The following is a 19,587-nucleotide window of genomic DNA, read 5'->3' as shown; positions in this document are numbered from 1 at the left end:
ATTCTTTGATAAGGAAATCAATGAAATCATTGTTACCGGCATGAAAACCAAAAACCCAAAGCCAAGCAAGACTAAAATAGATCCGATACAACAGAGGGACAAAAGAGAAGTACGCAACACATTCTGAAAAACTCCGGTGTGCTCTTCGCATTAGTCCTTTGCCCCAGCCAAGATATACCTGACATTTTTGCCATCCCTTGCAAAACACAGAGCATCCACAGTAAACAAGACTAACTGGTTGCTAACTTTGCAATCACTACAATTAATTTGCAATTAGGAAGGTTTTTTCCTTAGGAAAAAAACTTTAAGAAACCAAAATCTTCCATGCTTGCAGCAAAGCAGGCCATTACCCGTCCCCCAGAACACAGCCTACCTCGTAAAGCAATTCTGGTAATGTACCAGTGATGTTGTCATAAATAACAGATGTTAACGCTGAGTGGCTACCAAAGCACCACATCTATGTTTATTCATCTATGTGTCAAGGAAAAAGCACACTCCCACGTTGGATGGCCACAACTGACCTCAAGGCCACAGGTGGAGATCCTGGCCACTGTTCTGTGCTTCAGCTAGATCCTACAGGGCTGCCTCCTCACTAAAGTCTGGAAAGTTCAAAGAAAGCATTTAGCAGCATGCTGGGGAATCTCTGCTCTGGTGCCTGGAGGAACTCCTCCTCCTCCACTGACCTTGGTGTTTGTAGTGCTGTTTCGCTCTCTCTTTTTCCCCCTTCCTCCTCTGTCCATCCAGGACTTTTTGTACCCTCTCTTAAATACATTTTCACAGAGGTGCCACCAACTTGGGTCCCTTAACGAGCCAGCAGGAACCAGCTGTGCTCTCTTTTCTGGCCTTTTCTCACAGAGGCCACCCTAGCGGCACCCCACAGCCAACACTCACCTGAAAACATTACCGTGAAACCACTGCAAAACCAGAAACATCAGCTATGAAGTGACAGCCACATGCACCTTCAACAACGCTAATTATCTGGAAAGCACACAGGCGCCTTCCCTTACAATTTTCATTGAAAAATCTCTCTGGCCTGAACTCCTCTGGGCTGGGGAAGATCTTGGGGTCTCTATGCAGGGCGTAAGTTGCAACAAGGATATTTGTGCCATTTGATATTCTCCTTAGGAGAAAACAAAAAGAGAGGAGAAGGGTCTAAACAACAGCAGATAAGTGATTTTCTATAAACTGCTACACAGATTAAAAAAAAACCAAAAACCACCAAACCAAAAGCAACAAAGGAAAACCCCTGCCCTTTTATTTGGGAAGCCTTCTCAATTTCTCTTGCTTGCAGACCTTCCAGCACCCATCTCAACCACTTCTAGCTATTTAAAGCTCCAGAATGGCCACAAGACACATTCCTACCTTCACTTCTTCAACCTTGATAAAAAAGTAATGGAAAACGTACTGAACACCTTGTGTTCTCTGTGAACCTTCTTCCAGGCTTCAGGATTATGTCCAAGTAAAGTACAGGACCCAGTTCATAGCAGCTGCTGTTGTATAATAGCCCTAGAAGTCCCGATTTACCAAGATATTAATTTCAACACCATTCTGGCACACAAGTAGGCTTTGTAAATACTTGGATGTGCAGTTGGTACGGAACATGAGACTTATTAGTCCCACAGCCATGAGAAAAACATGAATCAAGAGTGAAGAACTCTACCCGTACACACGCCGATTAAGCCAGGCCAACGAGAGCAGCACCAACATTTCTTGGCTGCCTCCCAAGATGAGAACCAGAAGACCACCACTTCAAGTGTGCGTATACCAATGCACGCAGCCTAGCAAACAAACAGGAGGAGCTCCACACCCAGTCAGAAAGTTGTGATATCACAGGGGTAAACTGAAACATGAGGTCCCTTCCAACCTGGTATTCTATGACTATGATTATCAGGATTTAAGTGATGACCTGTGATTCTGACAGGTTTCTAAAAACTGACCAAAAGGGAAAAAAGCGTTAAAAAACTTCTGACAGCCAGCAAACACCCCTATTCTCTCTCTTCTGCCACCTGAGAGTGTTCCATTGCTGTTCTAGTAATTAGCAGATTTTTCCTTTCCTTTTAAGCTGCAGAAGCAGATGCTGGCTGCTCTGCTCCTCTCTCCATTCAGAAATTCAGTGACTGAGCTTCACGACATCACAGAGGTCAGCAGTCTTCTCTCTTTCACAAAGTGTCAGAAGATGGAACTGTGTGGTTCCCACTTCTGCCATTATAGAACCAAAGTGTCACATATTCATCTTTTCATCTGGTCCACAACATAAGATCAGTGTTGCGATGTAGTGCCACAGGATGGTAAGGGACACATTTTGCCATTGTTTCGCTGCATTCTTGTCAATGTCTATACAGTACAGGAGGGAGCGCTCAGGAGAGCAAAAGTATATTTTAGACACACTGCTGAAAAAGACTTAAATGTCAGTTTCAAACCTTCTGTCATCTCTGACCGGAGATTTCTGAAGAAACTGTCTCAAACTGACCTGCAACGCCAAAGCAAAAGCATTCTGCTTTCTCAGATACTATACCACAGTATTACCAGTGAATAAATTTAATGTAGCCAAAGAAGAAAAATAATAAGCCAGGAAACTAATTTTAAAATGTTTTCATTTACTCAAAAGAACGCAGTGCTTGATGTCCATTTACAAAACCCAGAAATCTGATTAACAGTACAGATATATACATTACGACAAATGTTTTGCCTTAGATTACCAATCCTTGAACATTCATAAAAGGAAGTGAGGAGAAGTGGCATTAGTTACCAAGTAGAAGAAACTGATTCTATACTTAACTGCATCATTTGGGCAAATAATTAAGTTTCTGTCCTCTTCCCTTTCCCCTTCAACAGCTCTTCAGTCACATCAACTTACACTGCTGGCTCTCTGAGGGCAGGAGGAACCCCTGACTGTGAATGCACACAGTACTAACAGCACAGACCTGATCGGGGCTGTAATCTCTGAGCAGAAAGCAACCCCAGCAGCCTCCTCTTTGATCTTCCCATTTGGGTCTATACAAAGAGGTATGAAATAATGCTTTCATCAGTTAAGTACACATTTTAAAGTTAAAACTTTGAAGGCTCGGATATTTCAAAATATGATTAATTTCCACAATAACAGGCAATATTTTATAAGACATCTCAAGAAGTGGGAACAGTCTTACCACCTTGTCAGCCTGCAGGTTCAATTGCTCTGCATCTATAAATACGTTTGGCCTAGCAGGGAAAACTTTATTTACAGGAGGTAAAGTTTACCCCAGCAGTTCCCATAGTTACTGACAATTAGAAAGCATAAGTACAAGCAATGAATTAATTTCATCTCAAAAGAATCAAAGGAAGAAGAAAAAGCAGGGACAGAATATTTACAAGAGAACAAGTGCAATACGCGGAGTGAAAAATGGAGAAATGTTAAAACATCAGTTAACAAGGAGATACCAGACTCCTGTTTAAAAGTATAAATTCTGTGTATGACTGATGTTTGGATAGACTAGAACATCTTTAACACTGAGGAAACAGGAAAAAAAGTGGGAACAGGACTTCATGGCCTAAATGTAACTAACTTGCTTCAATATGGAGAATAACAATTTCCTAAGGAAAGATGGAAAAGGAGGAATGCCTGAGAAGAAAGTGCAGCAGCATCTTGAAGCTGCAAACAGAGCAGATGCCTCAACCACTTATTTCATTTTACTCTAACTTTTAATCTAACCTCTGGTCAGACAACTTTAAAAGAAGGCAATGCAGGCATCCTGAGGGTTGCAAGGCACAGCAGAAGCCAGCACACGGCACACATTCTTTGTGACACGAGATACTAGCTGGCAAATTTAGTGCTTCAGTCTTCATTCACTGCAGGGTTTTTTTCTGTTTCTTCCTCAACTGAGTTAAGATGCAATCTGAAATCTCTTCCTTGAGGTTAGAGGATTTCTCTGAAATGATCTGTAGTAATGCTGTGAGCCTAGAAAAGATCAAACATTGTTTGTTAGTTGTGGTAGAATCTGAAAGACACTCCTACCTTATGTACGAGTTACTTCCATCAGCCTTCTCGGATCAGCGTGTGCTTACCTGCCCTTATTCTTTCATCACCTTTTATATAATTGTGCCAATCATATAATTACGCCAATCACATAATTACTTAAACTCAAGGAGCTTCCAAACAAATAAAGATAATGTACAAGCACTCAAACACCTCAGGAACTGGCTAGTCAACTGTATTGTAACAATGAAACTCAATAAGCCATGTAGGACCGCTCTCTTTTCTGGCATTATAAATAGAAGACATAGTTGCAAATCAATACTGGATTTTTTTATTTATTTAAGAGAACTTTATACTTATGTTAAAAATGCACATTTTCAATTTTATTTTTCCCCACATAAAAAGTTTACTATTTCTTCTTTAATTTGTATGTGGGCTAAAGTAAAATTTATGTCATCAAACAGTTGATGAAAGTATTTCTGTTATTACCCTAGTAGCAGCAAAACATCTAGCCTGTCCACCACATACTCTTGCTATAAATGTAAACATGCTGAAATCTTAACAACAACAACAACAACAACTTTAGATGAGGGGCAATTCTTTTCCTTCTAAGCCATAATAATGAAAAGAAGCTTTGCAGGATTCCTAACAGTCAGAGTTAGGGCTATCTCAGATCAAGTGAGAAGAAACTTCGAAACCAAACTCAGAAGATCCTGCCAAGCACACCTGTTGTTCTTTTATGCAGAGACAGCTCTCCCTGAGCACTTGTTGACTGTATGATGGTTAGTAGGTTGTTGGTCTCTTGCTTTCCAGTGATTCTTACTTTACCTACCTATTAAAAATCCTTGACCTGTCCCTTTGTGGTTCACAAAATCCATGGGAGTCAGCGATCTCTTCTGAAGTGTGTCTGTCTGTAAAAAACACATAGTATCAGCCAGTATGGCATGCTTATCTATTGAAATTGTTTGAATACAGTTTTTATCTAGTCCAGTACAGCGAGTCCTACCAAGCTGCAAAGCTCCAAGCAGTACTAAAACTGCATGCTTCTAGCGTACAGACACCCTCAAAGGAATTGTTTAATGCACTAAGACTTAAAAAAAAAATTAAAAAAAAAAAAAAAGTCTTCCTCATACACTAGTTCTGCTTTTCAAGGTCCCACACCCCTCAAAGCCTTTTAACATGCTCCCCTCTGCAGGCAGCAGGAATCCCTGCACATCAGAAATCAGGAAAGACCCAGTAAGTTAGACCTGCAGACCAAGTCTCTACTTACATTGTAACATACCCTGAACGTGTGAGTTGTGTTGGGCCTTGAAAACTGATCAATAACAGTTCTTCCTGTGAGCCGCCATTCCTCGGTACTGCCAGGCACAGCACTTGACAGTCTGCTACAACCATATCGTCCTCGATGCTGAGAGAATTTATAAGTGCATTAAGAGAATACAGCAATTGAATCAATTAAAATAATAACTTTTCTGTTGCCATATTAAAAAAAAACACAAGAGAAGAAGAAAGTGTTTTCACTAACCAAATGCACCGATTTAAGGTAATGTAAGGGTACTCATATTTTTCAAACAGATTTGATACCATTCCCTAATATTAGTCTATAATCCCCAAAAGCTATTATTATTATTAACAATAACGATAATAAAAAATAACAATAATATGCTTTACATGTTTCTCAATTCAAAATATTATTCAGAAACAAAATATCATCAACATGCCAATTTATTTTCATTCTAGTGATTTACTACTTCCCCACCATTCAAAAATAGGTCAGTATCAGTAAGTTTGGTTGGGTTTTTTTTTTGTTGGGTTTTTTTTTTTCAGTCAGTATCCTTTTCTACTTCCATCAGCATAATTTTCTACTTCTTATAACCTAACATTAGTGAATTGGAAAAAGCTATTTAAATCCAGATGCACATAAGTGCAAGGTTACTGTCTGGATGGTTGGTTTTCTGTTTGTTTTTATTTTTAAACCCTATTTTTCTGTTGTCAGAGAAAAGCCTTTCCACCATGATCTGTTTGTGACCTGAGGTTTTAACCTGCCTTCTACTGCATTCTAATGGCAGCCCAATGTAACACACATTAGCGTGTTTAGACCAGATATTAAATATGAACCAAACTGTAAAATCGCTCATTTCAACCACTGATACAGAGCAATTTATTTCCAAATAGCTTGAAGTTCTTCACCAGCACAAAAATGAACACAACTCACAGAGCTCTGCTGCAATCGAGGTACTGAAAGATACTGTTCGACAGCTTCTGAGTTTATTGGTGGTAACTTGTTCCGGGTTGTAGGTGCACGAGCAGAAGACAAACGATCCGAGCTGCCACTCCTACCGAATTTTAAGAAAATTTTAGGAGAATTCTTATTAAAGACTTCTTTACTGCTTAATAATTTCACATGACTTCAGCGCATTTCTTTATAGAGTTCAACCACAGAAAGTAACAGCACCTAAAATAGCAACGAAAAAATAAATGCCTCTCCTCAAAAAACACGGTTCTGCTTCCTTTTTCTCTCTGAATTCTAGAATCAGTAATAAATCTCGGGTTAGTTTTCAAGTATTTTGCAAAAATCCTTCACTGGTGAAATTTCAGTAAAGTTCTAAGGAAAGCAAAGAATAAAACGAAAAAACTCACAATTTAGTCCCCCTAAGGACTTGATCACTGTACGTATTGGGAGCTTTTGAGGAGAGTTGGTCAGAAGTGAGAGAAGGTAACTTATGGCTTGGCAGCTTCCTGGAAGATGTCAGCAGTACCCGAGATGATGAAAGAACACTGTTACCAGCAATCTTCTCCAACCTAGCGCACACTGAATTTGGAGCACTGGGGCCAATGCTATGTTGTTTGTCTTCTTGCTCATTCCTAGGGAAAAATGAAGAACGAGATAGGGAATTCGGGTGGGGGAGTGGGGAAGGATTTCTTAACAAAGCACCATTGCAAAACCTACAGATCATTATCACATCAGCGATACACACAAAGGAGATGACCGCATTCTTATTGCCGTTTTATAATTACAAAGCATCTTTTACATAATATGAATTATGCCGCATTTTGAAAAGTGAGTATCGACACTTACTGTGTTTTTTCTACTGTGGCAACATGCCTCTGTTGGAGTGGCTTTGCTTGAATTGTCATCACACCATTCAAATCGCTACAAAAGTTGCTGGAAAAACGGTGAACCTAGTAAAAGCAACAAATATGTATTAACTTTGACTTTTTTTGAAGGAAGAACTCAAAAAGCGCATACTTAGGAGAGATGTAACGGTTTCTTAGAAAAGTTTCTGTTATGATGTTCAGTAGAATTCTCAGTAGTAGCCACAGCAAATACATTGTTTTGTTTATTTTAAACAGATTCTAATAAACAGAACTCGGGCAATTTAGTTTGTGAATTGCGTCTCAATTTGCAATGTAAGTTTCAGTTGATGCCAAAGTTCGATCCTCTGAAGCTTATCTAAGTATTTTATTACAATTTCTGGCTGCTGCTACCCCTCCAGAACCAAGCACACCAACAGGGAGCACTGAGACTGTTGTAGTCTCTCTTCCAGGTTTCTCATCTCACTAGCTAACAAGCATGGGAAAAGAGCAAGCACACAAGAATGAAGTCACTGGAACTGAACAGAGAGAGACCGGGTGGGGCAAACAAACCGAAGCAGTGGCTGGAAAAGAAAAAAAAAACCAAATGTGCAAAACAGGAGCCACAGGGAGGAGGCAGCAAGTGGGACACAAAAGGGCATTCTGTCTGTACAAACACGAACATCCACAAAGCCAGGTAAGGGTCCAGCGCACTGGTGGATGTACTGCAGCGTCCCCTTTTACAGGAGGCGAACAAAATGACAAGGAATGAGAGCACGAAGCACACAGGGCTGCGAGGAAAGCACTTGCAACTTCACAACCCTGCAACCCAGCAAAGAGCCTTGTTTTGGTTTCTTAAATTTTACCAAGAGGAAACGACTGAACCACAATAAAAGCAAAGTTACTTTATAAGGCCAGAAAGTAGTCCAACAAGCAGGTTTTTTTGTAAACCAACTTCAGCAATATCTTAGTGGTAAATGGTACTTTTAAGAACCACCAAAGAACAAGCAATAGTAGACAAGAAAGGCACATTCAATGAGCCTTCATTTTAAATGAGATGACTTACTTTAAGTACACCTAATTGGTTAAAAAAAAAAAACCAAAAAAAAAAACCAAACCACACACAAAGGAAAAAAAGAAAGAAAGAAGAGACTTTCCTAGCTTCACCCAGGAACCTGTCCAAGGTCAGCAGAAAAAAAGAACACTGTTCGATGGAAAGCTCTTTTTACCTGTGACGAAACAAAATGAGACCCAAAAGATGCACTTCGTGCTTCTGAGCCTCTCGAAAGAGGAATGCTCCTAGCATCTGCTGTAACACGAACAGCTGGCAAATGTGGAAGTTTCACTGTAACAGCTTTCAGGTTTTGTACCTGTTTGTCACACTCTGCACAACAGCAAAAGAAAGGTAGAAGGAATAAGAGGTATTCTATATGTCTACCAGCTATCATTCATTGGGATTCAAACAAAATTACACTTCACAATAAATGGAGACTTTCATATAAAGTTTTCATGATATTTAAAAATCTACCACAAATGATGCTTTTCTGAAAGCATTTGCGCTTTTCCATTTGTTTAGGCTTTCTCTGACAAACAAGTTGGTCTACACATGTAGAGTTGGAAGGGGGATGTTTGTTTTAAAAAATACTGCTAAGACTCTTGGAATTTTATTTTAAGGATTCCTGAAGATAATTTTTTTAAAGCAGAATATATAGAGAGATGGATATAGCTATAAAGTCTATTGACCCTATCCTTGTCTGACAGCAGCTACATACAGTTTCATTTTGGGTATATACTGCCTTCTGACTTCCATTATAAGCCCAAATTCTTTCACACTCTTAGTTGAAATACATTGGTTTGCTGTTTGTCATAAGTTTACGCCCTTCGTAAAGATGAGTACATCTATCATAATACTGCTAAGCTATCCTCCCTAAGCTATAATATTGAGCTATACAAACCACCTGTGGCGTGAAAAGCACTTTCATATTTCAGTAACACCTGAAATGTTAAGTTCTGATGTTGCAAGTATTCTGAGCAATTTTGCCATTTCTTACATTGTGGTAGATTTTCATTTGAGGTAATTTCCAAAACCCATCCCCAGATATTCTTCTGTTACTGTTTTTTTTTAAAATACATTGAAAGAAGAACTGAAACTTCCCTCAGACTCCAAAGACAACACATGCACACTAAATAGAATTTCACTTCTAATTGCTTTTCCTCAGTACAGACTGTTAGAATACAAAACCATCAAATAAAATTACATGCACCACCATTTCTTCATCCTATATCAAACTCCAACTCCTGCACTGTCAAGAAGACTGTCTATCTCACTTTAAACACCTACCAGTGATTAAGATTTTTTTATTTTGTTTTTAAAAACATGCTCTCCTGCAATTAAGCTCTTTCAGTCAGTATTCTTCCTTTTTTTACACCCCTGATAAAAAACTCCCTGAAAATCAGTAGGAATGTTTTTATTTTAGGTCGATGTATGTGTGTGGGTGCATGTTCATGCTAAGGCATTATCTGTCTTTTGTAGTGCTGTACTACCAACATGGCTATCTTAAAATACCCATGTTTCCCAAGCTTTATTTAAGGGGCAGGGGGCAACAAAAAACAACACACTTTTCTGAGTTAGATTTGATAAATACCATATCTGAAAAATACCAAATACCTGTGATACTAGTTTCCCAATTTTTTTTAATCAGTTCCTCCAATATTCCAATTACACTGCTCCAGACATGATCAAATACTTCAGAAGCCACGGCATCTTTGATACAGGCATTGGGAGAAACAGGAGGAATGCCACGCTTACTCCTTTTCTCAGCAAGACGCATTTCCTTTTGTTCCCAGCTCGCATCATCACTAACAAAGGAAGCAAATTCAAATGAGTTCCCACCAGTTTTGACTTTTATTTTCACTCCTTCTAATACACAAAATGAATAGAAACATACATATGAAAGAAAAGCCAGTCAGATGTAGATCACAAAAAAAAAATCAAACACACAGAGTACCTAGGGGAACAGAACCTACCAAATACATATAATAATTTCTTCTTTTTTTGCTTGAAGGTGAAAAATTAAACAATCCAGTGTAGGGCATTACAACAGGAAGATCTGCAGCTCTAGAAGGAACAGCTTTGTACATGGCACTTAATCACCTGAGACTAAATCCTATACTTTTCGCCATAGCCATTTAGTCATTTGAGACTAAATACTGTATTTTTTACCATAAGTGAACTACTGTTGCATTTGGCAGGAGGACTACCACACAAAACATTTCTTTTTTATCATGTCCCATACACCTGCACACATCTGAAACACTCCACCACTGACCAAAGACAACTTTAAATGATTTCTGCAGCCTGACAAGAACGGCAGAGTCCACAACCTTACACTCAACACCTTCCTTTCCACTGCTGTGTGGACAGTTTGTTTATTTTTTCACTTTTTGTCCCCTCCCTCCCTCCCTAGGGAAGCACAGTGTAGCAACATTTCCTAACTTGGTTTTCTAAAACACCCCTGAAGAAGAGTTTAACCTTTTTCTTTTTTTAATGCTGTCATATTTCTTTCTAAGGAAACAGTTTATTTTTTTTATATTACAAGGATGATCTCAAATTCATACTGGTTTCTCCCTTTCTCTTCTCCATCGCTTCTTCCTCAAACTGGACTGCAAACTTCTTAACCGTCACTGAGATTTGGCCGAATGGTCCAGCTCACAAAATGACCACGCTGTTTTTGTATCAGGCTTTGTAACACCTAATGTTTTAGTTACAGAGAACAAGGTATTTCAGAATTGAAGGAAACTAAAACAACATTTTCAAGGAGGCACAAAGGAGAGAAATGCACCTTCAGTTGTGTCTCCCAAATTGTTTGTTTACTTAGCAAAATGAAGAGAGAAGAATCCTAAGAGGATTCTTAAACGCAAACCCTTTCCAAAAAGGCAGCCACCCAAGCCCTCTCTTCTAAACACAGAAGTGGAAGGGTCTCAATCTGGCTCCTCAGTTTTTCAGAACAACCGTATTTTCTTCCTCCAAGTGAGCCAAGCTCTAGCACAAGAAGCTATGCTTTGTGCCCCGCTAGCCCTACCAAAGTTTCCCCCTCGTAGAGGCCTTTTAGAAAACAGCGCGTTATGGTCTTCCATCTACCCAGTAGCTGGAACATTCCACTGGCTCACTGGAAACCTAGGCTGCACTGTCAAGAAAACAGCTGCATGACTCCTGTCACTCACAAGAGTGCTCTAAATAATCAAAATGCAACCTGTACATCTCCTCACAAAGTTGTTTTACACTGCACAGAGAGAATTCAAGACTCATTAGTGCTGACAATGAAAGCACACACAGTGTAATGACACCAAACAACCTGGTGGTCAAGGCACTCACTTGAGGAGAAGGGATTCCTTCATTCTACTCACTGTCTCAAAATTCAAACACACATTTTACTGAATCCCCATGCACAAAATACCTCAGAACAACTACTGGATAAGACACACTCCTCTGACATGGGAGATGCGAGTTATCTTCCACATGCCCTGTGCTACTGAACACGGGCAGAAGGAATGGTATTTTACAGAAGAGAAACACAGTTTATGAACCCTGACTGGGTTCACTGATAATGTTTCATTATATTCTTCAAAAATACACATATCTGTTATTTACAGCTCCTTGTTGTCAAAGGCAAGATATTCTTCTATTTCTCCATCCACATCATAGATTTCTTCTTCCAGGAATGAATACATGGATGAGTCAGAGGCAGAAATCCTAGTAGAACTTGTGTCTGGTAATTTATGTATTGGAGATACTGTAGGGATCAGCTTAGAGCCTGAAATGCAGAGCCTGAAAAAATATCAACAAAATCCCAATTAAAGAAAGAAGAAAGTGCTTATTTAATTATACTGAAATGTTTCAGCAATACAGAAGTAATATTTGTACATGTTTCTAGGGAGGGAAGACCAAAAAGCTTAAAAAATTAACATACTCTTTTATATTACTAGTAGATTCATGGAGGCCAGGTAAACACGTAGCATCCACAAAGTTATCACTTCTGCTCTGAAAATGCTGAAAGCCTTCATCCTTCGGCAATAGGAGCTGCTTTCCAAGAACCCTGAATAAAAAGAAGAGACCAAGCAGCATCTTAGATGGAAATCCATTCCATATGCAAATATCAAGAACAAAAATAGCTGCAAACAGCAGGCTGTACAAAAGCACACCTTACATTTGGTTTGAAAAACCAATTCATGCAGGGGCCAGCGCATTGTACAAAATGTTAACATTGCCTAGTATTTAACTCATTATAGTTAAGCTGATTTACAAAGGATGAGATTCTAGCTTATAATTATTAAGAGCAAATAGTCAAACTTGTTAAAATTGTTCTAAAGGCAGATAAACACACTTCCGTTCTTATCAAAACTCCGTATGGATGCAGAAGAGAAATAACATCTGCTATGACTTCATTTATCCAACTCCAGTATCCAGCAACGTGAGCAGAAGTCCGAATCCAAAATGTTTACACTGATAGTTAAGGCTAGAATTATATGTTCAGCAAATGCAAACTCCAACATGCCTCATGTGCAGAGGCAGAGAGAAAAGGTAAAAGCAACTCTATTTAATGTACACAAAATTAGCCTATAAAATTTTCTGAACGCGGTATAGGTAAATAATAATCACTGCTTACTGAATTGTTTTTAATAGCATTCACAAAGGATCTCAAAAGAATTTACCAATCGCATCTGCAGTGCAAGAAGCTATGTTCAACTCACTTGAACACATTTTCTTATGGCTACCTTTTACAGAACAGCACTTTGTGCCACACGAAGGCTCTAATCAATAGCCTTTTTTATTTTTCACTTTCTAAGACATGAAAAAAAGCTTTCTCTTTAAATAGATAGGATCTTTTATCGATGGCAGTTCACAAGTACATTTACTCCCACACACTGAGATAAGTATTCATATATCGACATAGCTGTTTTACATATTTAAAAAACAAAAAAAGCCAACCAGCAAGCAATTTGAAGCACAACTCTCAGAAATAAATCTGGCATCCCAGAAGCTATTCTTCTGCGTAACTAGTCAACACAAACTGTGTTTTAAGATTTAAGCTTAATAATGAGTGTAATTTTTTTTCTTCTTTCTAAACCACAGGATGTACCACATCTCTTAGTACCAAATGACACAGAGCTCCCAGACTTCTTCAGTTCACTTTGAACCTCTTGGACTTGGTTGGTATTGCCAGCATTAGATTTGAATCAGAAAATTTTAAGTACAGGAAATCACTTAAAAAACCCCATCCACCTAGTGAAAATACTCTAAAAATATATTGAAATTACTTAATATTTTGAATTAATTACACAGCACAAAAACTGTCTCCATTTTATGTATATTCTATTAATTTTTACAGTATCTAAACAAGGCAAAGCATGGCTTAATGCTACTAAAAACTGCCTCAGATTTATTTAACAGTTCTCTCTTTTTCCTGACGAAGTGTCACAAGCTTTATTAGTTGATTTTTATACTTACTAGTAACAAGCCTCTGCAAATTATCTAAAAGCGCTGAAAGCATACCACAGTTACTGTAGCATTCTTTGTAATGTTGTTAACAAATTACTGAATAGAAGATAAGCACATGCAGGTTTGTGCTTAGAATAGCTTAAAGCCGCCACAGCTCACACAGAATGACATGCCATCATTTACGAAGGCAGAACAGTGCAAACACAGTGCAACACTGACTTCTGTCCCCTGTGTAATAAGCAGCAGTCATCAGGCTGCCTAGATGTTTTGCACATCTATGCAAAACAACTGTCATTAATCATGTATACATCCTTGAATCCATTTAACTAGTTATTGCCAGGTTAATAACACATATTGTTTTACCTTGATTTCCATAGCCTAGGAAGAGATTATAGCTTTGCAGCATATGTGAAGTATGTGTCTGCCTTCATTTTTCGTTTCTTTTTAGAAGAATCAATAATAGAATTAACACTGGAATTTCACAATCTTTTCACTTACAGTAAAAACAAGTGTATTCTTTATTTAGAAAAAGTCATTACGAAAATGGTGCATTATTATTTTCTTGTTACATCCTGCTAAAGTATCTTTGCCTGCAATCATTGTATTAAGAATAAACAAAGAGCATTAGCTGCTAGTGCACCACCACCCATACTTACTGTGCAACTATGGCACAGCTCAGTCCCAGAGATCCAGATCTGAATGCAAAAGTGTTACTGGTGCCATACACCAAGAGCAATTCATACGAGGGTACCCCAAAATTTACATTAGAGTGATGACTGGTTAAAACTAGTACCAGCAAGAAATTTCCTTACCTTAGATGAGGAAATTGGTCAACCCAGTCTGCACATTCTGCCTGCAGACTCTGAGTCTGGGAGGTCACTTTTCCTTCAAACAGCATCTCATCGATCTCCCAAAGTAACTGATGCACTCTCTGTGTGTTGGCTTTATCAAATTCCTACGAATTATAAATTTTATAGTTGTTAGCAAGTATGCATGTATACCAAAAAACCCGCAATATTTAAAGAACAGGACAACTTGGACTGATTTGGTTGATCATCATAGAATGGATCTTCAGATTACCTACTTTGGACACACAAATTTATATACCACAGTGAAAAAAAAAAAAGAATTCCACATAGCTAGCCTGGGCAAGGAGATTTAGCAAAAAGGAACTAGAAGCCTATCTTTCTGTGAAGTTAATGGATAACAGAGAGCTGCCTAGGATTAGCCAACAGGAAACACTCGTATCAAGGTGCCTGGACTCATAGCTTGCTCCCTGCTCCAATGCAAAGCAAAGCATGCACACTGCATCTCTGGGACCATGGCACCACTTGCTCTTTTGAGTGGTGCTCTTCCTTTCTTAGTAAAAAGCTAAGAGGCAAAGAGAGGGCACCTTCTTTGAGGTGCATGACATAGCCTGGTGGTTAGGAAACAGCTATCGGTGTGAGAAACGGCCTTCCACACCACTGAAGCTACAACTTGGTGCAACCAAAACCAGGCGAGTGTAGGGGCATATGAAAACAGCCGAGAAGCGTCTGACTTTATCCAACAATGTGGACACAAGCACTGGGCTGAACACTCCTCAGCTGAGGCACCATTCATAATGCTATTTGCCACTTATCTCAGACACTCTGAAGTGCTAATACTCAGGGCCCACACCCGAGTGTTCTGTTCACTTCCAGCTGAGTGCCCCGACCACTTCAGGCAATAGAAGGGATCACACTGAAAAGGAATGGGAAAATAACTCTCACCCAGGTTACTGTATGATACAGGGTCAGGCTTCTCCTGGAGGGCTGGCTGCAGCAGATGGGGTCAGTACTCCAAAGGTTAGGACACTATGCAAAAGGTATGGCAGTACTACCACTACCAGCCACAGATGCCTTTTTAAAATTAAAGTGGCAGCAATCGCAATGCTTTTGGATTTATCCAACACTGCCAGCCTGCACTTGGTATGCCTTTGAGGTCTGCCCTCCGTAACGCCCTCTCTCTGCATCATCTATGAAACAGAACTCAGCTTAGGTAGGAGCTAAATATTTACTGAGACTAGCACATTTACATGTATGTTCATGAATCTAGTTTATGATTCAAAACACTAAGAATAATTCAATTTAGACATTGCTTTCATTATGCAGTATTTGAAAATGCGTATTTTATCACTTTCTTGGACTCAGAAACCTAAGCCTATCTTCTTGGGTAAAACATGTTTGTTCTACTCCAAATTCCATCATTTACTATTTTTATTCCATTTTTCTTTGTTACACATCAGCTACACTGATATCAACTTGCAAACAAAACCCTTTTTAAAAGATTAAATTAATACACTTAATCACTAGGCTATTATGGATGAAAGTGGTTAAATTCTCCTACAGGAGAGGTGCTGCATATCCATTTTCTGTAAAAATTAATCTTTTCTACAATGTTTATAGAAAGTATATTGTAAGAGTTTCTGTGACATACATCATCCCTCCAGGAGTAAACTGAACTTCTTTCACTAGACAAACCGGTAGCATAGCTGTTTATTCCAGACCAAGAATTATTCAACTCCGTGGGTGTTGTACAACCACTAGATGAAAGTGATGAAAGCGTTTCACTGTAAAAAGATGACAAATTAAAATGAAGAACAGTGATTTTCTTTATAAGCATTTTTAAAATAATGCAACTGATCACATAAGTGGACAATGATATGTATTCCTAACAATGTGAAGAGTTCCAAGTATATGTTTTTAAGTACTGCGCAATAAATACATGCTCCTATTTGTACCATTTACTGCCTTAAAGGCAATTCCTTCTACAATAATATGCCTTGGTATGTATGTGCACCACTGCAACTGTAAAGGCACTCTAAAATATGCATATGTATGTGTATATGTATTCAAACATATATACGCACACACACAACTACATTTCCACCTCTAACAATTATTTAGGTTTCTCCAGTTCAGCTAACAGGCACATCAAAAGCTACACATTAAAGATTTACATGAGCCTTCTTTAACGCCATTAGAAGCTACCACAAGAAAAATTTTGCAAAACTGAGCATAACGTCTCTACAAATGTTTCAATTAGCATTGAGTTACATATCTATCCATACAGTGTCTCTTAACGCTATTAGACCTGGTGCACTTTAACCCTTGAGCCCCAGGATTCCAGCTCTCGGGAAGCTCTAGCTGGTCCCTGCCAGCTGCCACTCACCCTGGGCTGCAGTGAAAGCAAGGGCAGTCAGATGTGCAGGCCAGGCAAATCCTAACCAGTGCCAACTGGAATTAAAACTTCTTGAAAGTTAACTGACCCGCAACACTGGTGAACATGACTTGCGTTTAACCGTGAAGTCTGACTTCCCTTCCAGGCTTAATCTGTGCACTTTACTATGCTCTAAAAACACACAATTCCGTAACACAAACCAGGAGTAAAGTTCAAATATTCTAAAAAATGGGCTAGGTCAATTTATATCCTGCAACAGTTGTCATCTGTATGAATGACTAGAAGCATGACTAGGGAAAATGAATACCAATCTTAAAATATCTACTTAAGTCAAAAGTCCATTAATGAAGTACTATTTCAGAACCAAATGCATACCCAGTATAATTGTCGATGGCTTCCTGCACATTTCTTGCAAAAACTGCTGGAAGAGATTCTCCACTTTTTCCAGAAAGGCACTGATTTGTGGAACCTCTGGATAGTCCCTTCCTATAAACACAGAAACATGCTACTCCGTAATATTAAATGTAACAACTCTGTTTAGTTTTTCAATCCTACTCATCAACACAAACATTTGCTTCAAACAAACCACCTTGTTTTAAAACAGTTTTTATTTACCCAAGTATTTTTCAGAAAAAAGCGTACATTTAATTTAAGACTTACTTTACTCCACAGGCATCCTCCTTCAGTTTTGCACTTTACAATTTGCACAAAGCACACACAAATGCAGCAGCACCTCACTACTGCAGGAACAGAGCAAAGGCACAAACCAGTAATTGTCCATACAGCAGTTATTCACTTATGTGCTTCTGTTCAATCATTACTATAGAGTCCATTTTCTCAGGTGTCTCTCTGCATAAAAAGAAGTTACAGATACGGTGCCAAGCAAACAGTGCTCTTTACTTCAGCTGTGAACTCTCAACTTGGCTGTTTTAAGTGAACCAAGATATTACTACATCAAGACACATGGGCATATTCTCAGTACGTTTACAGGCCACAAAGAATCAGTTCCTCCAGTACCAAAGACTCCTTAACACTGTCTTAAAAACTAAGCCAAGAACTTTCAACTATTATGCCTTTCCAGCCTAAGAAATGCTAGAACTTGTCTTTTTTTGTTTCTCCAAATACCTGAACACATGCTCAAATGCTCAAGCTTCAAAACCATCTCTTACAAACCACACAGATGAAAATTATAGTAAGGCACAGGAATGCCTGCAGATTTATTACCAGCCTTAAAAGAATACCTTCTGAGGAAGGAAGAGACTTATTTTTTAAAAAGAACAGAAACTGTGTTTAACCATGTATTTCTATAATCCCACTAAGTTCTGTCATTAATATGTTAAACCCACCTCTTCAGAATACATACAGAAGTGTCAAAGTGTTCCCCAGAAACACTTTCACAGCAACAAATTACTTCATCTATGGAAGTTCCTATTTTCATCCCATAAAACCCTCGGGTCATAACTGTGAACAGCAGCACGATTGCATCAAGGTACATTTGTGAATGAGTAACTGTAAGGATACAGCTCACAAATCAAGAATTTTCGTGATTTCTTTAGCCAAAAACTGTATACTGGTGCTGCAACAGTTAGGATTGCTCTGTTGTCTTCCTATCCTTTCTGATACTCATATTGCCTTTCCACAGGTTACAAAGATACGTATGTCAAAATCTAGCTCCCCACTCAAATGGGCCACATCGCACATCCTACTCCTATGCCTTGACTAATAGCCACCAAAAACCTACCACAACTTTAAACTTCTCACCAGGGAAGACCCTGAATTGCAAATTCTTGGGAGGCTGGTACAACAGCAGTGGAAAGCATCTCTATGTGCTTGCTCAAAACTTCCTCCCTCTTCCCTAGGTACCTGCCTCTGGCCACTGTCAGCACCGAGAGACCCTGCGGAAAGTGGTACAGCCCAGTCCCATGAACACTTCACTCTGTCATAACACCAAGATCTATCTTCCAAGCAGCAGCAGTGAGCTCACAGCCCATCTTCTACATGAAAAGCTGGTTCCTTCTGTTCACATACACCCCTCCCTGGCATTTCATTTGCCACGCTATTGCCCAGGCAGCCTTCTAAGGTCTTTCTCAATTATTATTTTTTTTCATAGCTGATCCTTGTCCTTAGTATTTTTCCACAAATTAACATCACCAGCAAGCCTTCTCACTTCACTGCTCACCCCTTTACCCGGTCAACTAGCCTGATGTGCCCAGGCCAGACCCCTATGAAACCCACGCACCGCTGCCTCTGCTCCCTGCTGCAGCTGCCTGTCCGTGGCGGAGCACCTTCCTCTCGCAGTCCACCTGCTTCAGTTACTCCACAGACTTCTAGCAACCCAAGCTAATTACACTGATTGGCTCTCCTGTATCTGTAAGGCTTTCTGACCTCTCAAAGAACCCCAGGTGGGGTTGGTTTTTTTTGTGGCTTTGAAGGAAACCTGACCCTACAAACATGAAAAGAAGCAAAACGCCACCAATAAAGTGTCAGGGGCTGCTTCTGCGAAACAAAGCCCGTGGGCTGTACGCAGTGGCACGATACAGGGTGCGAGCCAGAGCAGGGCGCTCCTGCCGCACCATCCAGCTGCATGCGGCGGTACCCCGCTCCGGCTCCCGCACCGCCCGCCGCGCCCCGCTCCGGCCCCTGCCACGGGGCGATGGGCCAGGCAAGGGCCGCGGTGAAACACGAGGGAAAGGGACACCCCGCACCTCCCCGGGCATCACCCGCCGCGCCCCCGGCGACGCCGGGAGGGGGCCCCGGCCGCGCCCCCGCAACCGCGGGGCTGCCCGGCACGGCACCGTGCCCGCCCGCAGCCGCGCCAGGGCCCCGGCCGCCCCCCCTCGCCTGGCCGCGGCCCCCGGCC

The 19,587-nt window shown here is 39.9% G+C and overlaps 1 protein-coding gene across 7 annotated transcripts in view; it reads right to left on the bottom strand.

Moving 5' to 3' along the window:
* Positions 1-2,577: 2,577 nt before the first annotated feature.
* FAM149A (family with sequence similarity 149 member A) overlaps positions 2,578-19,587 on the bottom strand; it is a 32,569-nt gene continuing 15,559 nt past the window's right edge. For 3 of the 7 annotated variants that reach the window (XM_056358607.1, XM_056358577.1, XM_056358596.1), the window contains exons 2-14: positions 17,103-17,213; positions 15,984-16,116; positions 14,339-14,481; positions 11,998-12,123; positions 11,679-11,855; positions 9,696-9,886; positions 8,257-8,411; positions 7,032-7,135; positions 6,593-6,817; positions 6,168-6,288; positions 5,223-5,360; positions 4,785-4,863; positions 2,578-3,934 (exon numbers count right to left, since the gene is read on the bottom strand). In XM_056358607.1, coding sequence (XP_056214582.1) covers positions 3,861-3,934; positions 4,785-4,863; positions 5,223-5,360; positions 6,168-6,288; positions 6,593-6,817; positions 7,032-7,135; positions 8,257-8,411; positions 9,696-9,886; positions 11,679-11,855; positions 11,998-12,123; positions 14,339-14,481; positions 15,984-16,116; positions 17,103-17,213 — 1,777 coding nt within the window. In that variant the 3' untranslated portion in view covers positions 2,578-3,860. Of the gene's footprint in view, positions 3,935-4,784; positions 4,864-5,222; positions 5,361-6,167; positions 6,289-6,592; positions 6,818-7,031; positions 7,136-8,256; positions 8,412-9,695; positions 9,887-11,678; positions 11,856-11,997; positions 12,124-14,338; positions 14,482-15,277; positions 15,878-15,983; positions 16,117-17,102; positions 17,214-17,387; positions 19,332-19,587 lie in introns of those variants that run through there. The other 4 variants (XM_056358626.1, XM_056358617.1, XM_056358587.1 and 1 more) reach the window with 4 other exon arrangements.

The sequence above is a fragment of the Falco biarmicus genome, chromosome 1 (assembly GCF_023638135.1).
Source record: "Falco biarmicus isolate bFalBia1 chromosome 1, bFalBia1.pri, whole genome shotgun sequence".
NCBI classification, from domain to species: domain Eukaryota; kingdom Metazoa; phylum Chordata; class Aves; order Falconiformes; family Falconidae; genus Falco; species Falco biarmicus.
Note: the sequence above shows the minus strand (reverse complement) of the source record. Positions and strands in the feature narration are given on the sequence as shown.